The 21,422-nt window shown below is 49.3% G+C and overlaps 1 protein-coding gene across 6 annotated transcripts in view; it reads right to left on the bottom strand.

Moving 5' to 3' along the window:
* The window catches only part of AFAP1L2 (actin filament associated protein 1 like 2), a 67,007-nt gene that overhangs the window by 8,644 nt on the left and 36,941 nt on the right, over nt 1-21,422 (bottom strand). For 3 of the 6 annotated variants that reach the window (XM_077182851.1, XM_077182850.1, XM_077182848.1), the window contains exons 2-11: nt 17,891-18,019; nt 17,298-17,375; nt 14,254-14,345; nt 10,272-10,362; nt 5,835-5,918; nt 3,331-3,536; nt 2,595-2,774; nt 1,940-2,029; nt 1,143-1,227; nt 418-522 (exon numbers count right to left, since the gene is read on the bottom strand). In XM_077182851.1, the coding sequence (XP_077038966.1) occupies nt 418-522; nt 1,143-1,227; nt 1,940-2,029; nt 2,595-2,774; nt 3,331-3,536; nt 5,835-5,918; nt 10,272-10,362; nt 14,254-14,345; nt 17,298-17,375; nt 17,891-18,019 (1,140 nt within the window). The remainder of the gene's footprint in view (nt 1-417; nt 523-1,142; nt 1,228-1,939; nt 2,030-2,594; nt 2,775-3,330; nt 3,537-5,834; nt 5,919-10,271; nt 10,363-14,253; nt 14,346-17,297; nt 17,376-17,890; nt 18,020-21,422) is intronic. The other 3 variants (XM_077182849.1, XM_077182852.1, XM_077182853.1) reach the window with 3 other exon arrangements.

Below are 21,422 nucleotides of genomic sequence, written 5' to 3'. Positions count from 1 at the left end.
ACAAAGTCACAAGCACGAATAAAGAGCAAAAGCACAAAGACAAGCTATCCTATCCACACAAAACAGGGTGAAAAGGGTAAAAATCTTGAAAATGATACCCTTGAAATTCAGGATAGCTTTGGAGCAGCAAGGTGGCTGCAGCTGGTTGGACAAAGTTGGTCCCAGGTGGTAAACACAAGCTGACCCTCCCAACTCTCCCTGCAGGCTCCCACACCCTGGGCAGCACAAATTCCCTGTGTGTGCGTGTCTGGTATTACCCACCCTTCCTCTTGGGTCACCCTGAGAGCCACAGGCACCACAATCTGCATGGATTTACTGGCAGGACCACCTGGCACAGGCCCATTTGAGGAGGACGATGCCTGGTGCTCATCCTGCCCTGAGGCAAATCCCTGCAGAGGGACTCATGCTGCCACTCACTTGAAGTCTCCAGGGATCTCTCTGGGCTCTCCAGGGAGCTGGACTTCTTCCTCCCAAGGTTCATCAGGTTGCTCAGTTTCAGGCCAGTTGTGCCCTTCTTCTTAACTACCAGAAATGAAAAAGACACATGTGTGGCTTTCCCAGCTCCCAGCCTGCTGTCCCACCTCACACACATCCCTTTGCAGAGAGCAAACCTGTGACTCAGGGACAGGCTGGACAAGTCCAAAGCCCAGGGAGTTCAGGAGGAGGATGGCACCACTAAGATCAGTTAGGGATTTGTAGAAGATGCTAATCTGTGTTGCTTTACACGTGGGGTGGCTCTGACCAAAGGCCAGTCCCTGCAGGAGCAGTGGGAGGTGCTTGCACAGCTCTTGCTGGGCAGTTCCCAACCTCCCTTCAGTTTCCTACACCACAAACAATTTAATTAAGAACCATTACCCATTAACATTTACTGTATTCAAGTCTTTTCCTCTCTAAAAACAAGGACACAAGGTGGGAGGGGTAAAGTTTATGTCCAAAGAACCTCTTCAACATTCTCCTACTGGGCACATCAGTCAGTGTGTGAATAAGCCTGTGGAACCAACAGGTAATCCTGCTAAGAACATCAAATTCCCAGGCAATGAATGCACACACAGCTTTCATCAGGTCAGTTGGAGGTGGCAGTGGCAGGAGCCACAGAAGGGTAAGGGCCCATTGTCCCTGTCATTCCCAGGGCAAGGTTTTACCATCTTTTGCCTCAGCTGTCTCCACGTGGCCGTCGGTGCTGCTCCCGCTCTCGGAGGCTGCAGAGTATCTCTCAGACACCTCCACCTGTCAACAAGCACCAGGCACAGGCTCCACAGATGCAGGTGACCCATTCTTCCAGCCAGAACAGGCTGCAATGGCCTTTTTCCCCATCTCCCTTGTTATGAGGTCCCACTCTCTCTGTAGCAGATGCTCCCATTGCTCCTGAACATGCCCCACCCATCTGGGCTCACCTCTGAGGAGACAGTGGCACCACTGGTGCCACCCTATGGCACCCTGCAGCCTGGCTGGTGACAATCCCTATAGGGGGCAAGGGCAGAGGAACCAGCCAGGGGCCCAAACAGGTCCATTCTGGGTGCCCACCAGAGACTTAGGAAAGTCTCTTTGTCCTCCCACTATTTTGAAACAAGCTGCTCCCAGGGGAGTGTCACCTAAACCTGGACTAGAGATGGCCCAAGCCCTGGCATCCAAGGGTCTGTGTCCCTCCCAAAGCTCTTGGAGAACACAACTATCCCATTGGGTGAGATAGCAGCTCCTGCCCTAGACAGTGGGTAGCCAAATGCTGAGTTAGTCTGTGAGGGAAGACACGGCAACAAAATTAAGATGCAAAGGAAAATTAAGATGGTTCCAAGAATGCTCCTTTTCAGCAGCACAGGGGTCTGGTTACACTCATACCAGTCTTTGCTTACTTAAAATTAAGGCACCTACACTGCTCTCTACTGGAGGAACAGGGCTGGAAAGCCCACGTGCTAGTTCTGTCTGTGGAGACAAGAGGTACCTTTGGGTAGCTGAGACGCTGAGAGTCTGGGATGTACTGGTTTCCTTCACTGCCCCCTTCACAGAGCAGACCACTGGTCTCTTGGATTACCTGTGCAGAAGGGGAAGCCAAAGCCTGTGAGAGAGCTGCAGTAACAGGATCAATTCATCTCCCCCAGCTAGGACAGGCAAAACCACATCAGCCTGGGAGACCCGTGGTTTGCTGTCCCTGTGACCCTGGGGACTGTCCTGGAGCTGCATCAGGCATCCAGCAGCAATTGCTGGATCCAAGTCATGGGGAGAGGCTGCCAGCAAAGGCAGCCCTGGCGTCTCACAGCCCCTCCTGGGCTCCAGGAGGCTCCTCCTCCTGCTGCTGTCCCATGGGAAGGGTACATTCACCCCTGCCCTCAGCCAATTCTTGCTGGGGACCCAGCCCAGACATTTCCCCCACCACAGCAGCTGGGCTGGAAGGTCCCCACGGGGCCTCCAGCACACCGAAGGCAGCAGGGAGTGCAGGAAGAATCTATCCCAGGACATGAAAATGAAGTGGTATATTTGTATAAAGGCTTGCAGTGAGGAAGGGAGCCAGAGCACGCAAGGACAGGGTTGAGATAAGATCTGCTCTCCCAGCAAAGCATGGGAGCACCAGTGGGACAAATCCTGGAGATGTCACTGACCCTGAGCCACTGCTCTGCCTGGTCCTTGCTCTGCAGCCCCAGCACGATGACATCGGCGTTCGTGGGGATGATCTTCAGCTTATGCTCCTTCTTCCTCACTTGCTTTTCCTTGTGAATGACTGTGCAGCCCAGCAAATTCACATCCAGCTGGGGGTTGTGGTCCTTGGAGCTCTTGTAGCACTGGGGAAGGGAGACAGGAGCGGGTGAGAGGCAGAGGAGGAGCCTTCCTGCTCATGGCAGGAACTCAGCCTCACAGGTGATGCATGAAGTCGTGCAGCCACGTGCATTAAGTGCACTGAACACAGCAAGGTCCTACAGTTCTAACAGGTCTGCACAGACTGCACACAGGAGATCCCTGATGTGCAGGTACACACACATCTGACTGCATGCACACATGCTCTGAAATACTGACACAGGATCAAGTATGTGGTTAGCCCTCTGGGGTAAGTATCCCTTCTGCTCAACCACCTCAAAACATTTGCCCAAAAAGTATCCCTAGACATTTTGGGGGATTGGGATTTTTGTCACAAATGTGTCCTTGTGCCCCCTTCAGCAATCCCATGCCCACGTTCCTTCTAAAAAAGGAACAAGATCCCCAAATCTCCAGGACATGCATTTGAAGCATCTAGGAGTACTTTGTTTTTTGCCAGCTCATTTAACATGGTCTGAGGTGCCACTTCCTTCCTCAGCTCATAAAACCAGACTGTTTGAGACAGAGAGGAGAGGATCTGCTCACCAGCAGCCTGGTGTCCTTGATAACACACAGCTGCTTTGCCCACTGTCCCAGCCACTTCTTTCTCCACAGGAAGGCACAGATGCGGGCGTCCTTCATCAGCTCAATGGTGGCCTCAGGGGATGGCCACTGATGGGTTGCTGACTTGCCTTTGCTGCTCTCTTCCTCATCATAAGATTCGTAGGAACTACTAACAGCTTCACCATCTTCTACAACAAAAGCAAAGCTCTGTCATTAAGTCCATTTTTAGAATAACTCTGAGTCGAATGCTTCCCTCAGCCATGCTCACACATGCACAAGCTTCCAGTGCAGGGATGTGTCTTTTGAGGCTCTCCTACAGGAGGATAATTAATAGGAAATTACCCTCATAGAGCCTTTTTTCGTTCTAGCCCAATATGAATCTCATTGCAGTATTTTGTGCCTAATAGCCTTTGTTGGCAAACACTCAAAAGACACTTCTCGGCTGACCACAAATCTGAGAACATTCCCTTAGACATTTCCTGATGTTTGCTGCTTTCCCCCCAAAGATGCTTTTGCTACTTTCCACTTCAAGCCAAACACACACAATTTTTAAGGCAACAACAGCAAGCTACAATCAGCCCTTGTCCTCTAAATGCCAGAAGTAAAAATGGTATTTGCAAGGCCATGCAGCAAGCAATGATCTCTTGTATTTCAGATGTCATTCACTTTCCCTCTCTGGCCTAACAGGTCCCTCTCTCCCTACTCAGCATCTAAGGGACAGCAAGGGGGTTTGAAGTAATACACTGTGGCAGCACCAAAAATTAGTCATAAGTGGCAAATGTGAGGAGCAGTAACAATATTTTTTATGTCCATTCTTAAATTGATTGCTATGTTACTGGGATGAGTTGGAATTTTCAATACTCAGCTCTAGGGCATTGCAGAATTTTGGAGTTTTCAGCTGATCACTGGTACCAGGCTCATCAAAAACACTGAAAATGTTCTCCCTGACTGCAGGGGGATTTGCAATGCTCTGCTGGCATTTAGAGCTCTAAGTCACAACATAAGCTCACAGAGCAATATGGTAAGTTTGGGGCAACATTTGTGTAGGGTTTGGCATTCTTGTCCTACCAAACAGCATGGAGGAGTACTGTTAAGTTTCTCTCGCTGGAATTTAATCTAATTTGGATTCTCACCAAATCTTACTATCTACATAAAAATAACATTATCAGATTGGTGCAAATGAAAAGAAGAAAAGCAGCCAGAAAAGAGAAAGAAAAAGGCATTAGGAGCTTCACTGAAGAACGTTTCAGTTCGGTTTATTTGTTCTTTAAATAAAAGGAACTGAGATGCAGTAACAAAGCTACACCTTTACCCCCAGTGAAATTTCACTCTATAACCTCCCTCAAGTGATCAAAACTTCACCAATTAAAAAACACTTTTTAAAAAGCAAATACTCCTTTTGAAAGTCTCTGAATGGAGCACATCTCCAAGCCCTCAATCTATCAAGCTGTCCATCTTTTATGGGAAACCTCAGTGCATTCCCACTATGCAGACCTTGTCCACAGGCAGAAATTCAGATGGAGTAACAGTGCAGGTGTTTCTCACCTACAAACACCAAGGAGCTGAACCTCTGCACTGCTACAGGACCCTTCCACAGGCAGCAGCAAGGATGCCTAAGGGAACCTCATCTTCCAAAATTCCCTCCTTTTCCACATGGGCCCTCTGGCCTCTTTTGGAAGTCCCTGGTACCCTTACCTAAGCAGCAGGTCTCAGCCTGCCACCTTACTGCTGAGAAGCTCTGGATGCTCTTCTGTGCATCAACCACAACCCCAAGTGTGGTTCCTCATGAGATGAGCTCTTCCCTGCTTGAAGAGCTGCTGGCCTGCTGACACTGCTACAGCCTCATGAAGGAAAGGCATTTACCAGGCTGTGCACCTGGCAAATGGGGACAAGCCTTGCCTGGTGGCTTGTGACAACCCTGTGGTCACTACTAAGGCTCACAGTCCCAAATCATACAGCTCAGGCACCGGTGGCAGCCACAATCCTGGATGTCTTTATCTAAAGCCACCTCTGCTTTCCTGTCGGTCTTCCCATGAGCTCCCAGGGAGCTAAATCCATGAGGCAGGAAGCTCAGACCATGATGCAGGGAGCTAAATTCCATGATGCAGGGAGCTCAGACCATCTCATACTGCCACTTTGCCTCAGTGGAGCACCTTCAATCCTTCACCAAACAGCTACCAGTCAATACAGCCAGCATTACCACCCATTATCAGCTCCACACCAGTGACAGAACCAGAATAAAGGGGAATAAAGGCTAGGGAAGTTCTCTTCATTGTCATCCTGAGCACAGGGAAAGCCACAGAAAATAATGCATTGTGCAAAACAGCGAGAGGTGGTTATCCTCCATGCATGTAACAGGCAAATCCAGGGAGATACCTGATAATCTTTGCTAAAACTGAGCTTTTGGGGGGTATTTTTGGGTTGGTTTTTTGTTGTTGTTGTTGTTGTTTAAAAAAGGCACTTCAGGTTTGGAAAGCATGCCATACCCATAGTTATTGTGGCATAAATAACGCCCTCAGTAACCTGCAACCCTGGCCTGGGTCCAGCCGCAGCAAGCCTACCAAAAAGACCTGCACAGTCAAAAAGAGAGAGAAAGGGAGACAAAGAGAGAAAGCCACAGATAAGCAAATGCAGAGAACAAGGGCCTCAATCCCCTCGGCCAGTGAGGCTGTCCCATCCCTGCACGCTGACATTTCATAAAGGGACAGCATTTTCAACCCATCCCCTCAAACAAGGCAATTCCCTTTAAGACAGAATCGTCATCATCGTAATTAAGAGCAGCCAGGGCTGATGAGCTGTTTCAGCCAGAACAATGATTGCTCAGTTGGCAGCCACGGGGCTGCTCCTCTCCCGGTTTCACTCCTTATCGCACCCTCCAATTATGCAAAGGCTGCTGATAAGGCTTTAACACATTTCAGCCCAAGAGGGAAGGGAGGCAGCAGCCTCTGCTGGAGCTGGAAAATGAAAAGCAGAGGATCCCCAGCGGAGGGGTGGGAGTGCTGCTGATGAAAGATGGACCCCGAAACGCAGCAGACTCGCCCGCTTGCTTGGTTTTAATTAATCCACCCCCGGTTTGCTGCAGTGTCTCACAGTCCCACCTCTGATGGTGCACAGAAAGCTCTATCTCCTCAGCCCATCTGGAGGCTTGCTTTGATGTCCTTTCTTGGCAGTGCACCCACTTATTTTAGTCGTGTTCCTATTTTTGTCTGACCTCACTACGCCCATTTGTTTGGGGACACATGGGTGTCTTCCAAGGCTCACGCTGTAACACTGTCAGAAAGTACCACAAGGGACTTCTCACAAGAGCTTACAGCTACAGGCCAAGGGGAAATGGATCCACACTGAGAGGGTAGGTCTAGCTTGGATTTCAGGAGAAAATCCTTGACTGCAAACATGATGAGGAACGGGCACAGGTTGCTCAGAGGGGCTGTGGATACCCCAGCCCTGGAAGTGCTCAAGGCAAGGCTGGCTGGAGCTCTGAGCAGCCTGGCCCTGTGAAAGGTGCTCCTGTACATGGCAGGAGGGTTGGAATGAGATGGTTTTCACAGGCCCTTCCAACCCAGGCCGTTCTATGATTCTATGGAAGACCAGCAGCAGCTTCCTGGACTGCCACCCCTCCCTACCCAGCTTGTGGGGAAAACCATGGAGGGCTGGGGGGCACCTGGGGTCAGGCTTTGGCATCTTTGGCCAGGGCAAAGCCAGGCATGTCCAGACTGCCCTTTGGCAACAGAAGTCACACCAAGGTCCCAGATCACCTGCTAGCAGTGAGCACCACTGTGTAGGACAGGTACAAATCCTACTGACTACTGGGATGGGGAGCTTGTGCTTGTTGAAACAAAGGGCAGGACAGGGACCTGCAGGATTGCCCTCATGCTGCAGCCTGATCTCTTGAGGCAAAGCAGGGCACCAGCACCACTGCCCACTCCCCTCTGCACAGCACACTTCACCTTCTCCTGAGCCCCCCCAGCCTCTCCTGCCATGTACCTGATGCTCCACATCTGTCCCTGCTCCCCATTCTGGCTCATCCCCCCAGGAGCCACCTCCAAGGTGAGGTGGCCAAAGAGCACAGAGATTCTCACCATGCTTCCTTCCTTCCTTCCTCCCTCCTCACACAAAGCAGACTTGGTAGCACACCAGGAGGTTTGTGTAGAAGGGATGTGGTGGGGTCTGCAGTGGCTGAGCAATCACAGGATGCAAAGGCCCCACTCTCCTCAGTGGTGAGCAATCACTGGCATCCTCTGCCCCATCTCTGCTGCTTTCTGTCCCCACCTGCAGCTGTGGCAGTGCTCAGGAAAACACAGAGCCTGCTGGTGCCACAGAGAGCCTCCCAGAGCTGCCTCACTTGGACAGTGCTCCCATCATTTGTGCTTTTCTCTTTTTGCAGCACTCTGATCTCTCATTTCCTTGGGCATCTGACTGACCTAGATTTCGGTGGGTGGTGGGTGTATTTGCATCTCAGAGCAGCAGGTTACCAAGGAAAAGCAGAGGTGGGAGCTGGGTGTGCACTGATCATTCCTGCCAGCCAAGTCTCTGATCTGAGGGTGAGTTCTGGAGCTGCCTGGGTAACACAAGCTGGGTATCCCAGCACATGGATCCATGGCTGTACTCCAGCTAATCCAGAATGTGCCTTTTTATGCCACAGCTCTTAACAATTTATCCACTTTCCCAATGTGCGGCAGAGGGGAGAAAGAAATCTCCTTTATCTCACATTGCAGGCATGGGGATGAGGCTGCAGCACCCTGGGCTGCCCCAGCTGCAGCAGGGCTTCACTCACAGGGCACCACAGCCCTCACCTCAGCCACAGGACCCAAAACCTTTCAGCAAACACAGGGCAGAGCAGGGGGACCTCTCCTCTGCACTGAACAGCACCTTTCACCCTGGCCATGATGAGCCTGAACCTCTTCCCATCTGAGCTGGGCACCATCTTCCTGTTCAAAGCCCAGTACCTCACACTGGGGCTGGAGGGGACCCAGCTTCTCCCAGATGAAGTTGGGAATGTCAGGCAATATTTAAGTTATGCTACTTTTCACTAAAGTTTTATCATTCTATACTATCTGTCAAACTGGATTGTGCCTGAAGTGAATGTGAATTATTTGCATAGAAGGCCCCTGCCCTGGATGACTCAAAGCTCACCCAAACTTCAGAGCCACCCCATGTGCCATCCAACACATCCAATGTGTTTCCCATGACTCTTCAACCCAGCAGCACTTTACTGCTTGGTTCTGTCTGCTGTGCATTGGACATCATAATTCTTCAATTTCTGGTAGCAGGGTGGCTCAATTTCAACAAAAAGGTTGAAGCTTTATAGTTTTTAGGTAGGCTATGAGCCCCCTCTGTTCTGCTGTCACTATGTGCCCTATTAAAGTTTGTCCCCATGTTTCTTATCAGCTCCCTTATCATCTCTTGCCCCCAGAGACTTCTCTTCTCCAGACTGAACAACCACAGCTCTCAGAGCCTTTCCTCACAGGAGAGCTGTTCCTTCTCTCTGGCAATTTTGGTGGCCTGGATCCACTCTAACAGGTCCATGTCCTTCCTGTGCTGTAGAAAATTCATCTCATTTGTTCCCCTGCATATTGTGAGAGGCAGTTTCTGATTTTCCACTGATTGTTCAGGAAGGTGTGAGTGCTTCCAGGCAGACTGGATCACTTAGGTGTGACTAACTCAAATTTTCAAATAAACCCTGAGGCTGGTTTATTGAATTACATTCCAGTGGATTCCATTCACTGGCTTTGGCAAAGGAGAGGTAGAAACATTTTATAAGGTGTTAATTTCAGATTAACAGATCCAACAGCCAAGGCTTTAGATCCAAATCTGTCACCCTTAACCCTCACTCCTTTGCTTGCCTTGACTCTTACCACTCAGCTGTGCCCATGCCACACACTCTGCTGCAGCCAAGGCTGATGAGCAGAGACCTGCTCCTGCAGAGGGGTGATAGGATCTGTCTCGTGTGGGTTTAAATGGATTAGAAAGCCATGACAAGATCAGCTCTGCTATCAGATCACAGGAAGGCAATCTCAGTGAAGGGTGTCCAACAAAAGGATGCAGGAACACAGTGCAAAAAGTGAGAATGTGGGAGCTCAGCATGCAGCAGCCTCCTCCCAGAGGGTGGGGAGCCCACAGGGGACAGGCAAGGGTGGCCCTGATCGGGGATGTGGCTGGGGTGCTGTCCCAGGCACTGAGGGTGTGTGCAAGGGAACCCACAGGCTCTGCCCTCACACCAAGTGTGGCTCTCTAATCAAGCTTACAGATGGCTAAACTGCCACAGGAGACAGAGCTGAATAAAGAGCCAATTATAAAAATGGTTATCACTCCTACCAGAGCAGCAGAGCCATGGATTTTGAGCCCCAAGGGGACAATTAGAGCGCTAGGACACGAATGCAAGCCACCACAGCTTCACCACTCAGTCCTGAATAGAAACCTGTGTTTGGCTGCAGCCTATCTGCCAGAAAACCACCAAAACAAAGAGGACCCACAACGGTTTCTAACATTTTACACTGACAATATATGAAACTTGTGTTTGGCTGCAGCCTATCTGCCAGAAAGCCACCAAAACAAACAGGCCCCACAATGGTTTCTAACATTTTACACTGACAATATATGAAACTTGTGTTTGGCTGCAGCCTATCTGCCAGAAAGCCACCAAAACAAAGAGGACCCACAATGGTTTCTAACATTTTACACTGACAATATATTGACCCAAACATATTACTAACTTCTACAGGAAAGTTCAAAATTGGAGCAATTCAGTAGTCTTTGCTTTCCAGCTAGCATTAGGTCTGTAATATCAAGTGTGATGAGCAGCAGAAAACAAATTTGTCCCAAAAGCTGTACGAACTATCAGTGCTTTCATTTACTGATTTTCATAAATCTCAAGTCCTCCATCTCCCACACAAACCCCCTCCCAAGGGTTAGCTGGGATATACCATTTACAGAGATGTCATAGGGCTCAGCCTCTTCGTAATATCCCTCTGGGGATTCAATCTTGGGGACTGCTGGTTGTTTTGTTTCAAGAATCTGCAGAAAAAACACATAAAATAAACATGATTTAAAGTAAAAACACATCCACCAAAACAATGGGACGTCCTTTCCCCCTTTTTTTAGCACTCAAGTGCATCCCAGTGGATGAAATCTGTTAGATGTGGTAGAGTTAGCTCAAATATAAATTGAAATTACTGTATAATTGCATCATAAATGTTATTTTCTTTTATGTTGCTTAGGAAGATCAACTCATAGTTGATCAATTGCAACCATCAGCTTTACCCTGAACTGAGATTTCTGCCTGCTGCACTGACCCCCCCTAAGCTGCCCATGGTACCTGGGGATGGTCCTCTGTGCCATGGGTTATATAAGATCTGGGTTATCTTATCAGGGAACCAGAAGTGAGGACAATTGGTGCAACCCTGGCTTTACACTGGAAACACAACCTGAGCAGCTCTGGTTGTGTCTCCAAGTCCCTGCCTGATAGAAACTAACAACAAAAAATCTCTGCCTTAGGAACTATATTGGGAATCTTTAATTGTGCTCTTAACAAAAAGTGAAGGAAATGGATAAACAACACCAATGGAAAATAAGCCTTTGAAAAGAGTCCAAGTGCTGGAAAATCCCTGTGGCGCCTGCCAAACCCCTCCCTAAGCACAAGCAAGGGCTGGCAGAAAAAACATGCCTTGATCCTTTAGAAATATCAATACATGAGGGGAAAAAAAGTGAAGAAACAAACTTTTTACTTTTCAGGTGATTCACAGAGATGTTGGACATGAGAGAGCAGAGCAGCAGCATGAACAGATCGGAGCACAGAGCTTATGTTCTTCCCAAATGCCTGGCATCCCATCTCCCACCCTGACCTGACAGCAGCACTCCCTGCTCCCAGTGAGGTGTAACCACCCTCAGTGAGCTGACAACAGGATGCTCTGTCCTGCCAGGCTTCAGCTGCCCTGGCTGGGGCTGTGCAAACCCTGCCAGGATGGATGCCCAGGGTTGAAGCCCCATTTCCCCCAGGAGGAGGGGCAGGTCTCTCAGCAGAGAGAGCAGTGTTGAAGGTCACAAATCATGAATTCTGCCAGCCCACAGTTGCCCCCTGGGGAAGAGGGGCCAGCTGTGCACCAGCATTGCAGGACCAGCCCGTTTGCAGGTCATGCCAACATCATCAAATGCAGGTGCAAAGCTGCCCATCCTGCCCTGGCTGTTTCCACCAGCAGCTACTGGTGCTGAGCAGCAGAAAGGAGGCTTTGAAGGAAGAGATTTTCTGGCCAACAGCTGCCCACAAAGGGAGTGAGCAACTCTGGCCACAGCAAAGTCACACGTCTGCTCCCACTTGGACGAGCTGCCTGTGGCTCTGCCAACCTCCCAAATTTCCCCAGTGTTCAAATTCCTCATGTGGGTCTGCCAGATGCTGTGAGCAGCCTGGACTTTCCTTCCAGAGGCACGTAGAACACTGCTGGAAAACACTTGCCCTCCAAACACTTAAAAGGTTTAGGAACTTCTTGTCCTAATGTGTTGCATTAAAGAAACAAAAACAAACCCAGTCACTCCAGGGCTTTACCTAATCCCTTCCCTGGCTAGGAAATGTGTCTGTAATTGCCATCTGTGGTGGCCTCCTGTGTGTAGCCAGCTCACTTTGGGCTGTGACCATAAAGAAATTGCCTACACAAAGAAATGCTGTGGGTTTTTTTTAACACCATCCCACAACTGTCAGGGAAGGGGCTGCTCTGTTTGGTTTCCTACAGGGTGCACCTTGGTTAACCAGAAGGTATTTGTTTTGTCTCCTCTTTCCCTAGGGGTGTGGTTTACTCTCTAACTTCAGTCAAAGGTTGTAAATTGTGTTATTTACCCACGCTGGCCCTTGCAGAACATTTGCCTGTTGCATTATGGCACAATGAGCATGCAAATATCACCACCCTGGGTGTTTGCATCCCTACCACAGGACCTTCCCTGTGGATGGCAGGAACAGGCAGAGCTGCAGCACAGGAGAGGTCACCAAGGCCTGCAGAACTCATGGTTTAAAGGTTGTTTTGGGGCAAATCCAAAGGAATCAGTGGGATCCAGGTGGGCCACCCCTGCTGGGTTGCCCAGTGGCTGCCAGGGACAATTGGCTGTGCAGAGCTTTATCACCATTTTTCTTCCATGCCTCAAGAGGCAAGTGTAGAGCAACACCACAGGATGCCTGAGTGCCACCAAACCACAGAAAAATCTGCAGAGCAAAAACAGATCTAATCTGAATTCCTCTCCTAACCTCTCAGTTTCTGTGCAAGGAGTTGTGTTCCACCCTCCACTGCCCAGCTGGCTGTGGCTCCTGCCTGCCCTGGGAGCTGCAAATGCAGACAGGGAAGATCCATTTCCCCCTAACAGCAATTTCCACTCATTAAAGCTCTCCCCAGCCCTGTTCCCTGAAGGACACTCAGATATCTTTGCTGCCAAAGCTCACTGACACTCAGATGCTCACATGAGGAGGCTCCTGACTGCTGCATCCAAGGGAGGTTAACTCCAGTGGCAAGCAGCTGGGAGAAGGAAATTCCTAGCACAGGTCTGGGAGAGGACAGGTGCCCTTCTCAGCTGAAATCTGAGACTATTTTTTTTTTAATTCCCTCATTTTTTGAGGGAATTTTTTAATTCCCTCATTTAACTTCCTGCTTGCCCAGTCAGAAAGCTGGGCTGCACCAAGCTCAAGAGAAATGCCTTGGGGACACCTTGCTGCTGCTTCCCCACTGGTGCCTCCATTCCACCTCCTGCCCACCATGAAATACAGAGCTAAATAGAGGATCCTGCTCTGGCCACTGCTCCCAGGCACTCCAGCTCCAGCCCTCTGCAAGGGCAGAGCCCTCTGGGGCTGGAGCAGCTCCCAGCAGGCATCCTAGGGTTTGTCAGCTGCATCCCATCCTAGCCCCTGTTTTCCCAGCTCCTCCAGCTGAGCCACACAGATCCCTGGGCAAAAGTCCTGGGGCCTCACCCTGCATCCTCCTTCCTGGGCAAAGAGCAGATCCTCCTTCATGGCTGATGGATGCACCACCCCATCCTCCTCATGCCTCCTCCTCCTCCTCCCCATGCCTGCTCCCTGCCCTCCTTCCCTTTCACACCCTGACATCCCAGCTAACAGCAATTCCCACATTGCACCAACTACTGAACAGCAGCATCAGGGGCTCGAGCATGACCTGTGTTGGGACAGCTGGGCTGGCTCCTGGCACAGAGACAATGGGGTTTAACTGAGTTAGAGCTGCCCTACAGAGAAACCCCAGAGCCAGCAGCTCCTCCTCACAGAGCTGTGGGCTGCACACCCACAGCAGCCCCAGCACCCAGTGCAGACAGTAGCAGGTGCTCCAGCTGGGAGCAAAGCTGTGGCAATGGCCAAGCTGAGGAAGGCTCTGGCAGCAAGGGAGGTGCTGGTACTGCCCTACACTGCAGCTGAGGGGTTGCTGGCTTTTCTAAGGCACAGCTGATTTACAGCCCAGGAGAGATTTCCAAAGCAGCAGCTGAGAGTCATCACCACCTCTGCTTCTTTGAAAACCTCTCTTCTCCTTCCTTGAGCCCATGCAATGGGTTATGTGGGTCTCCCTGGCAGGGAGCACAGCCCAATTTGCACTCATGGGGAGCTCCCACAGCTGCCTGATCCACCTGAGCACAAGATTTGGGTACCACAGGGGTTCCTGGGTGTCCAGCCAGCCCAGGAGCTGCACCAACCACACACTGGCCCACAGTCTTTGTAAACATGAAACACGCAGCTGGAAATGCCTGGTTCAATGTTTTGTTGTTATTTTTAAAATAAAGCTCACCAGGACTCTTTGCCTCACCATCATACACAGGCAGAGGTGTTTCCACCCAGCTGTTCTGCACAGGACCTGACAACAGCAAAGCCTCAAGGGGCTCAGAGCCCCAGGCTGAGGCAGGGAAAAGCAAAGGGTGTGAGGTATTTACCTTTGGAGGGGGGAGGTCTGGCAGGCTCTTCTGAGGAGGTGACAAATGCAGTCCTGAGTCTCCATTGGTCAGGGAGTTCTTCTGATCCAGCACTGCAAGGCAGAAACAATGGCACAGGTGGCATGTGGCCTCTCCCAGCAGAGCACTCGCTGCCCTGGGCTGTGCTGAGCAGCAGGATGCTATTCCAGTGGGGAGCACAGTGACAATGGCAGGCAGGGCTGCAGGGCCACCGTGGCATTTCAGGCCACAGCCAGGAACGTGGCACTGGGAGACCCAGCTGACCTCTGGTTTTAGGGCATCTTTTTCCTTCTGGAGGGAAAACTGGGAAGGCCAGGCCCACTGCTGACACTTTGGAGGGTCTGGAGAAGCAGCATGGGCAGGCACCACACAGTGCCTGGAGGCCCAGGGCAGTTTAGTCCATGCCAGCTCTGATCCCTGCAAGCAGACAGGTCAGTGACTGTCTGCTCCTCTGCCACCTTTCCCAAAAAATGAGTCCAGCATCACCCTGCTCACCGGGCAAACTGCAAAGGTGGCTGCTCAGCTAAGTGCACAGTGGCTTCTGTGATCACTGCTCAAGGGAGGGCTGCTCTTGAAGCAGCCCAGGCCAAAGATGTGGCATGTGGCAGCAGAACTGCTCCAGGTGATCCCTGTCTGCCTCTGGAAAGTCCCTTTTTCTGAGCAGCTGGATGCAGAGTGATTCAGTATCTGGAGGGTACATTGAAGGCTCAGAAAACTTGAGTTCAGTCCCCTTCTCCTACCACAGAACTCCTGGGTGGCCTCAGTGAGTGCCCAAATCCCATGACCTCTGAGATAGTGCAGTGATGGATGCACCCCCTCCTTCTCCAGCCACACAGGCCAGCATCACAAATCACAGACTGTTCCCTTACTGGGCTGGGAGGGCAGGAATATTTTTCCCTAGACAAGCATTAACATTTTGCAGGTGTCCTCTGATAAAGATGCCTCTCTAAAAGCTGCAGCTTGAAGAGGACTTAGAAGAAGGAAAGAAAAAGAAAAACCATCCAAAATCCTGCTGAAATTCACATCTGTACTAGCTGTTACTTATCTGTACTCTCTGTTCCTTGTAAAAGTGAATGCCACCTGGCATTTGGGATAAGAGGATCACTGTGGCCACACGAGGAGCCCTTCACACCAGTCCCACCTCCCAAACTCCTGCCCCTTTGTGCTGACTTTGAGGAGGAGATGGCATTTGGCTCACTGAAGAGCCCTGTGCACTTGGGTAGAGACTTGCTGCATTTCTAGAGTAAATGGGATCCATAAATGGGATCCATAAATGATGGTGCCTTCATCATCCTGTGCAGGGAATTCAATTACTGGGCCCCAGGAAGGCATCTCAAAAGCTGTGCCTGTTCTGCTTAAATCCTTACCACTGGATTGCAAGTAGAAAAGAGGAGCAGGGAAATACATTTTTGTGCAGAAATGGCATATTTTAAAATTTGGAGGGGGGACTTTTGGAGGTGATGGACTTTGGAAAGCATTTCACCCCGTGCTGCTGAAGCTCTGCAGAGCATGAGAGGTTCTGTCAGCTCAGGCACAGAAGTGTGTCCCCAGTCCCACTACAGGCATGGAATTGCAGTGCATAAAAGGGACAGAGGGAGTTGTGTCATCACTGGAAGATCAATATTAGACCAGTGGGCACTTGGGCCCCCTCCATCCACTCAAGCTGAGCCTGCAGGCACCTCTCCATCCAGTCACAGAGGCAGGACCAGGGCTCTGCACCCAGCTGCAGCTGTGGCTAAGACCCCACACCTATGTCTCACTGACCTCAGCATTCCCAAATAGCTCAGCAGTTTTACTTGGAATAGGGAAGTTGTTGAAAACAGAAAGAGAGAGGTGCCAGGTCCCACAGGGAGTGACTGAGGGGGCAGAGTCATGGCCTTGACAGGGAAAAGTCTGAAACAAAAGAACCACCTCTAAAAATAAACAGCCTGAAATTTTCCCTGTGTTTGAGCATGGTGGATCAGTGCAAGCTTTGCTTTATCCACCCAAATGAGAACTTATATAAAGAGATGTTTCTGTGGCTGCTCAGCTGCTGGGAGCTGTGATCCCAATTTAGAGCATTACAGCATCACCCTGTCTGGAGCTCACACTGGGGCTGCACGAGTCAGCTGGGAGCACATCCTGTCTTCAGAGGCATTTGAAGTTGGCCCAAGTTTGGCTGCAGGTAGTTTAAAGAACAAATCAAACCAAATAAACAACAAAAAAACCCCAAAACACCACAAAGAAACAAAACCAAAACAAACAACTGTGGAAGTGAGACAATCCCAGCTATTGCAGGACCAGCACATCAGCAGCAGGCTGCACTGATGAGTCCTTGTCTCATCCCTCTGCACTGGAAACTCTGGGGTAGGATCAGCCCCTGACTAGGTGTGCATTTAAAAATGTGTGCCACTAATTCTCTCCCTCCATGCAATTACCAGCAACCTCTTTCATGGTGAACTTCAAAGAGGAAGAACATTTTTAGACAATTATGTTCTTTGTCGTGTTACAAATCCAAAACCTGGGAAAACTAACTTGGGAATGAGTATTTCACCAAGGTTTGATTTCTCAGCCTTTACCTCTGCAGAGCTCCCACATCCCTGGGAGATGAAGGAGCTCTGTCCCTGCAGATGGTGAGGGCTGAGCCCAAACTCACCTCACAAGGCTGTGACTGCACAGACCCTCTGGGCCAGGGCAGAGCAGCACAGCAAACCAGAAATACACTTTCAAGGTCTCAAAGATGCAAAAAGTGGCTTGTTTTGTGGCCAAAGAAAGCACGAAGGCTTCCTTGAATATTTCAGGCACTGGAGCTTCAAGCCTTAGAAGGCAACATTTTTGTCCCAAAATAAAGACCTCCAAAGTGCTACTTCCAGGAATAACCTCACAGTGTTGGCAAGGACCACTATTTCCAAGGGAATGTTATGAAAATGGCCCTTCCACAACCAGCAGCTGCTTCAGCCCTCAGAGCTGCCAGGGCAAGGCTGTAACCTTGTGTGCCTTCATCATCCCCTGAGACACAATGAAACCATCAATCTTCAGCTCCCTACCTTGGTCTTGTTTCTCTTGGTCACCCTGCTGTTTATGGACTGTCACTTTGTTCATATAAATATACTCCTCATCGCCACCTGCAAAACAGAGGGAAAAGTGAACTCTTTACCCGCATGCTGCTTTCATACTGCTAAGTTTTTCCACAAAGGCAGATGTAAAAAGTGTCTCTGCTGAGCACATTTGGTTGAGGCAACGTGCAGGAAAAACCCCAAGCAATAATAAAAAGCAGAAAAATTAAGTGCTTTATGGTCAGGAAATTCCGTTAAGTTAAAATTTCTACTTAAACATTAACTTGGCCAAACAGTACATCCTGTGTATCTTACAAAGTGGATTAAATAAACTTAAGGTTTAATAAAGAAAACAGAAAGGATCGGGAATCTTGAGAATCCTTTGCTTGTAAAGCTGGACACATAACTATAGTAATTTTACATAAACAATTAGAGGTCACCGCAAAAATAAACTCAGTTTCATTTTCTCCTTCTAATTTTCATGTCTCCCCTTCCCACCAGCTGCCAGGAAAATGTTGCTTCAGGCCCCCAGAGCAATTCCCATGACAGCCCAGCACCCCATCCTTGGTTTTCCTCATCTGTACCACTGGACTTGGTGTAGACTTTCAGAAGGTCAGAGAGGAAGCTCTTCTTCACCACAGCAGTGCTGCTCAAGTTCTCCTTGTCCAGTATCCTCAGAAAATCTTCAAGTTCTGTGAGCAGCTGCTCGAGAGCTACAACAGAAACAGAGACAACTGTTGGCCAAGCAGCTGGCTGGTGTGTCAAAAGAGGACATATGTTAATTCTATGATTTCAAAAATCCTTTGCTTTTTCTGCCCAGGAATAGTTCATATTTAATTTTCCAGCTTGAACTCTGCCTCTAGCTTTGGAAAGAAAGTGAGTCTTAAACCAAAAAATATCCAACTTCCCTTAGTCTGTTCACATATCAGTGAAATCCCATGTAAATACCTGTTCTCCTTCCATTAGAACTTCTTGCTCAAGTAAAGACAACCTGAAGAGATTTTGATCATGGGGGCTGAGATTACATGAAGGCAGCTTGCAAGGTCTTGATCCATGCACCTTGAGTCCTGGCAAATATCATTCAAACCTCAATTGGCTTGGGACTTATCAAAAATCCTGATTTTTGCTTCTTTCTAAGCCTCCTCCTTATGTGGGGGAGATGGGGCCCTGGCAGTCTGGTGTAGCAGGAGGTGTCCTTTCCCATGGCAAGGAAGCTGGAACTAGATGATCTCTAAGGTCCCCTCCAGCACAAACCACTCAACAATTTTATGTTTCATTCCACCATGATTTCTCTGTCTGCATTAATTGGAAAATGTCTGTGTGTGTGTTCCAAAAAGAAACTAAAAGAAAATCCCCACCTCCTCACATCCATAAATCACATTTCAGTAACTTCCCAAGCCACCTTGCTTGGGCAGGGACCACAGACCCACTGTATCACGTGAAGCTGAGGACACAAGACTCAGCAGCATCTCTCAGGGCCTCAGGGACCCTGCTGCACCCAAGGCACCCCTGCACACCCAGAGCAAGGAGCTGGGACAGGCACTGCCCAGCTGAGCCAGCCTAATGGGTTTGTTTTCCTCCTGAGGAGGTGCTGCACAGCCCTGCCACCAACAAATCACTGCTCTGACAGGGCTCACGCTGCAGCAACAGACTCTTAATTGCTTGCTTTTGTTCACACCAGAGTTCATCGTGGGCTAATTAGCAGCAGGGGCAGGAGGAGGAAATAACAGAGCATTATTATGTGGAGGGAGGGACAGCGTGTGGGAAAAACATCCCAAACACGGCTGGGACTGCTCCTCCCCTCTGGAGGCTCCCCTGCTGCCCCTCTCCATGGCTCCCTGGTGCTGAGGAGCTGCAGGGATGGGCAGTGAAGCTTGGCTTGGCCACCACCACCCTGCAGTGACCCCTGAGCACTCCACAGGGAGCTGTGGGATAGCTGGAGTGGGGAAATGCTCCCTTCCCTGTGCTCACAGCATCCCCACACTGCTGATCCCATGGAGCCCCTGTGAGTGACGGCTCACTCCCTAGGAAAGTGTTAATTAACACTTTGGATTCATAACACAAAGCATCTGAGCAGTTCTAGTTAAAGAGCTACCACATTTAAGGTCACTTTTTTAAAGGCAGGAGAAAGCCATCACCTTCCTACTCATCCATCTTTAGCCACCAGGCAACCTTCCTAAAGGTTGGTTCCTAAAGGTCTTCTAACTAAATGCATGTTAGAAGATTGATAAATAAATTACACTGTAAAGGTTTATGTTGCTGGTGATTAATTGAAACAACTTGCTACTGCTCTCAAACTGAATTAATCTTCACCAGACTGACTGTAAGACAGCCTAATGACTACAGAGCAGTCAATAACAGCTCCAGAGCAACCAACCAACTTGTAGTTATTCACACTTCACTCTATACCCTCTACACCAAATTAATTCTCTTCTGGTCTGATTTAGGCCACCAGGGAATGGAAAACACCTGCATCATGCTGTGCTAACTTAAAGGTTAACTTTGCTAGCTTCTGTTTTGCCCAGAGAAAACAAGAATCACCTCAAGAAACAGAAGTTTTTATTTTTCCCCATAAGCTGTGAGGAAACAGGTAGCATTTGCTGCTAACGCTGCTGGAAGCCAACAAGCAATGAATGGTGTCAAACCTACTCACAACTGGCTTCTCTAAAGCTTCAGGGACCCTGCTTCTTCCAAGTTTGAGGAAACTGCCCATGGTAAATCACAGCCTTGCTAAACTCATCTGCTTCAGTGGCCCCCTTCAGAAAATTCAGACTGAGGTCAGGTCCTGCTGGTCAGGCCAGCTGCACAGCACATTGATGTGGCAGGGATGATACCAGAAACCACAGCACAAGGACACCTAACCTTAATCTGAAGCTTCAGAAGCAGCTGCCCATGTGGATGTCACAACAGTGGGTTTGCAGGGAAGAGGGTACAATTCCCATTCCCTCCTCCACCCCCAGACTGCAGAAAATGAGTTTATTCTTCTCCCAGGCATCCACAGCTAGCACACACACAGGGCTGAGCCCTGATGAATAGCAGAGCCCATACAGTAGGTTACATTTTCCAGCCCACCAAAGCTGAACTCAGGCTTCCAGTGACTCAAAGCAGCTCATTTAGGATGTGATCCTGGGGCCACAGAGGTCAGTGGAAAGACTCTGTCAGACCTCAATGGATTCAGACTTCAGGGACTCAAGAGAGGTTAATTCTGTCATCTGCTTCTATGCAAGTATCTCCCTCACCTCAGCTGGACATTCCCAATCCAAACCTGATACCTGCAAAAAAAACCCAAAACCTTCCACTGACCATTCATTCTCTCCTACCAGAGGGAGAACAAGCTTATACTTATCAGAGACTGATGTGTGTGAGAAGTAAAATGAATTAATACTAAGAGGGTCTGTAAGATCCTCTGTGCAAGCCACTATCACAGCAGGTCCCAGCAGTAGAAACAATTGAGAACCCTTGTACATTAAAGCATCTCAGGATTCTGAGTGCTGGAAGTCACTGCTTGATCTCAGCTGAAGACCAATCATGCTGTGCTGGTGATATATGGATGAACCACACTCATGGCAAAGCCAGGCTGGTGGCTTTTCCAAGAGCCTGAAACAAATGGTTCTCCCTCTGAGCTGCATGGTTTTGCTCTCCTTATCTTAGCAGTTTAGAAATGAGAGCACATAAAGAGATGATTCCTGCTCTGCAGGGCAATAGTTACAGATCCAAGGAACATATTTCCAAAATGGTATGGCTGTGAGCAGCAGGATGAGAGATCAGAAGTAGACAGAAGCCTAAGTCATAAGGCAGAGGAATTCTCAGATGCTTTTCTGTAACTTTTTCCACTGCTGTATTGCTCTTCTGAACTCCCATAGCACTTCTTTGTGACTTCAGCAATATTTCTGGCACCATCTCAAACAAAGAGCTTCATAGATCTTACAAAAATTCAGCCCCCTTCACAGAAAACAGGGATTATCTCTAAGGTTTAGATTGTCAGGAAAATGAAGAGGCTTGGCCAAGGTCACTGTGAGTACCTGCACTGAATCCAGTCCCCTCAAGCACCAGGATATGACCTGCTCCAGTTCCCTAAAAGCATGGCCACGGACCTGGGGTGCCATCAGAAATGAC

The sequence above is a fragment of the Agelaius phoeniceus genome, chromosome 9 (genome assembly GCF_051311805.1).
Source record: "Agelaius phoeniceus isolate bAgePho1 chromosome 9, bAgePho1.hap1, whole genome shotgun sequence".
Classification (NCBI taxonomy): domain Eukaryota; kingdom Metazoa; phylum Chordata; class Aves; order Passeriformes; family Icteridae; genus Agelaius; species Agelaius phoeniceus.
Note: the sequence above shows the minus strand (reverse complement) of the source record. Positions and strands in the feature narration are given on the sequence as shown.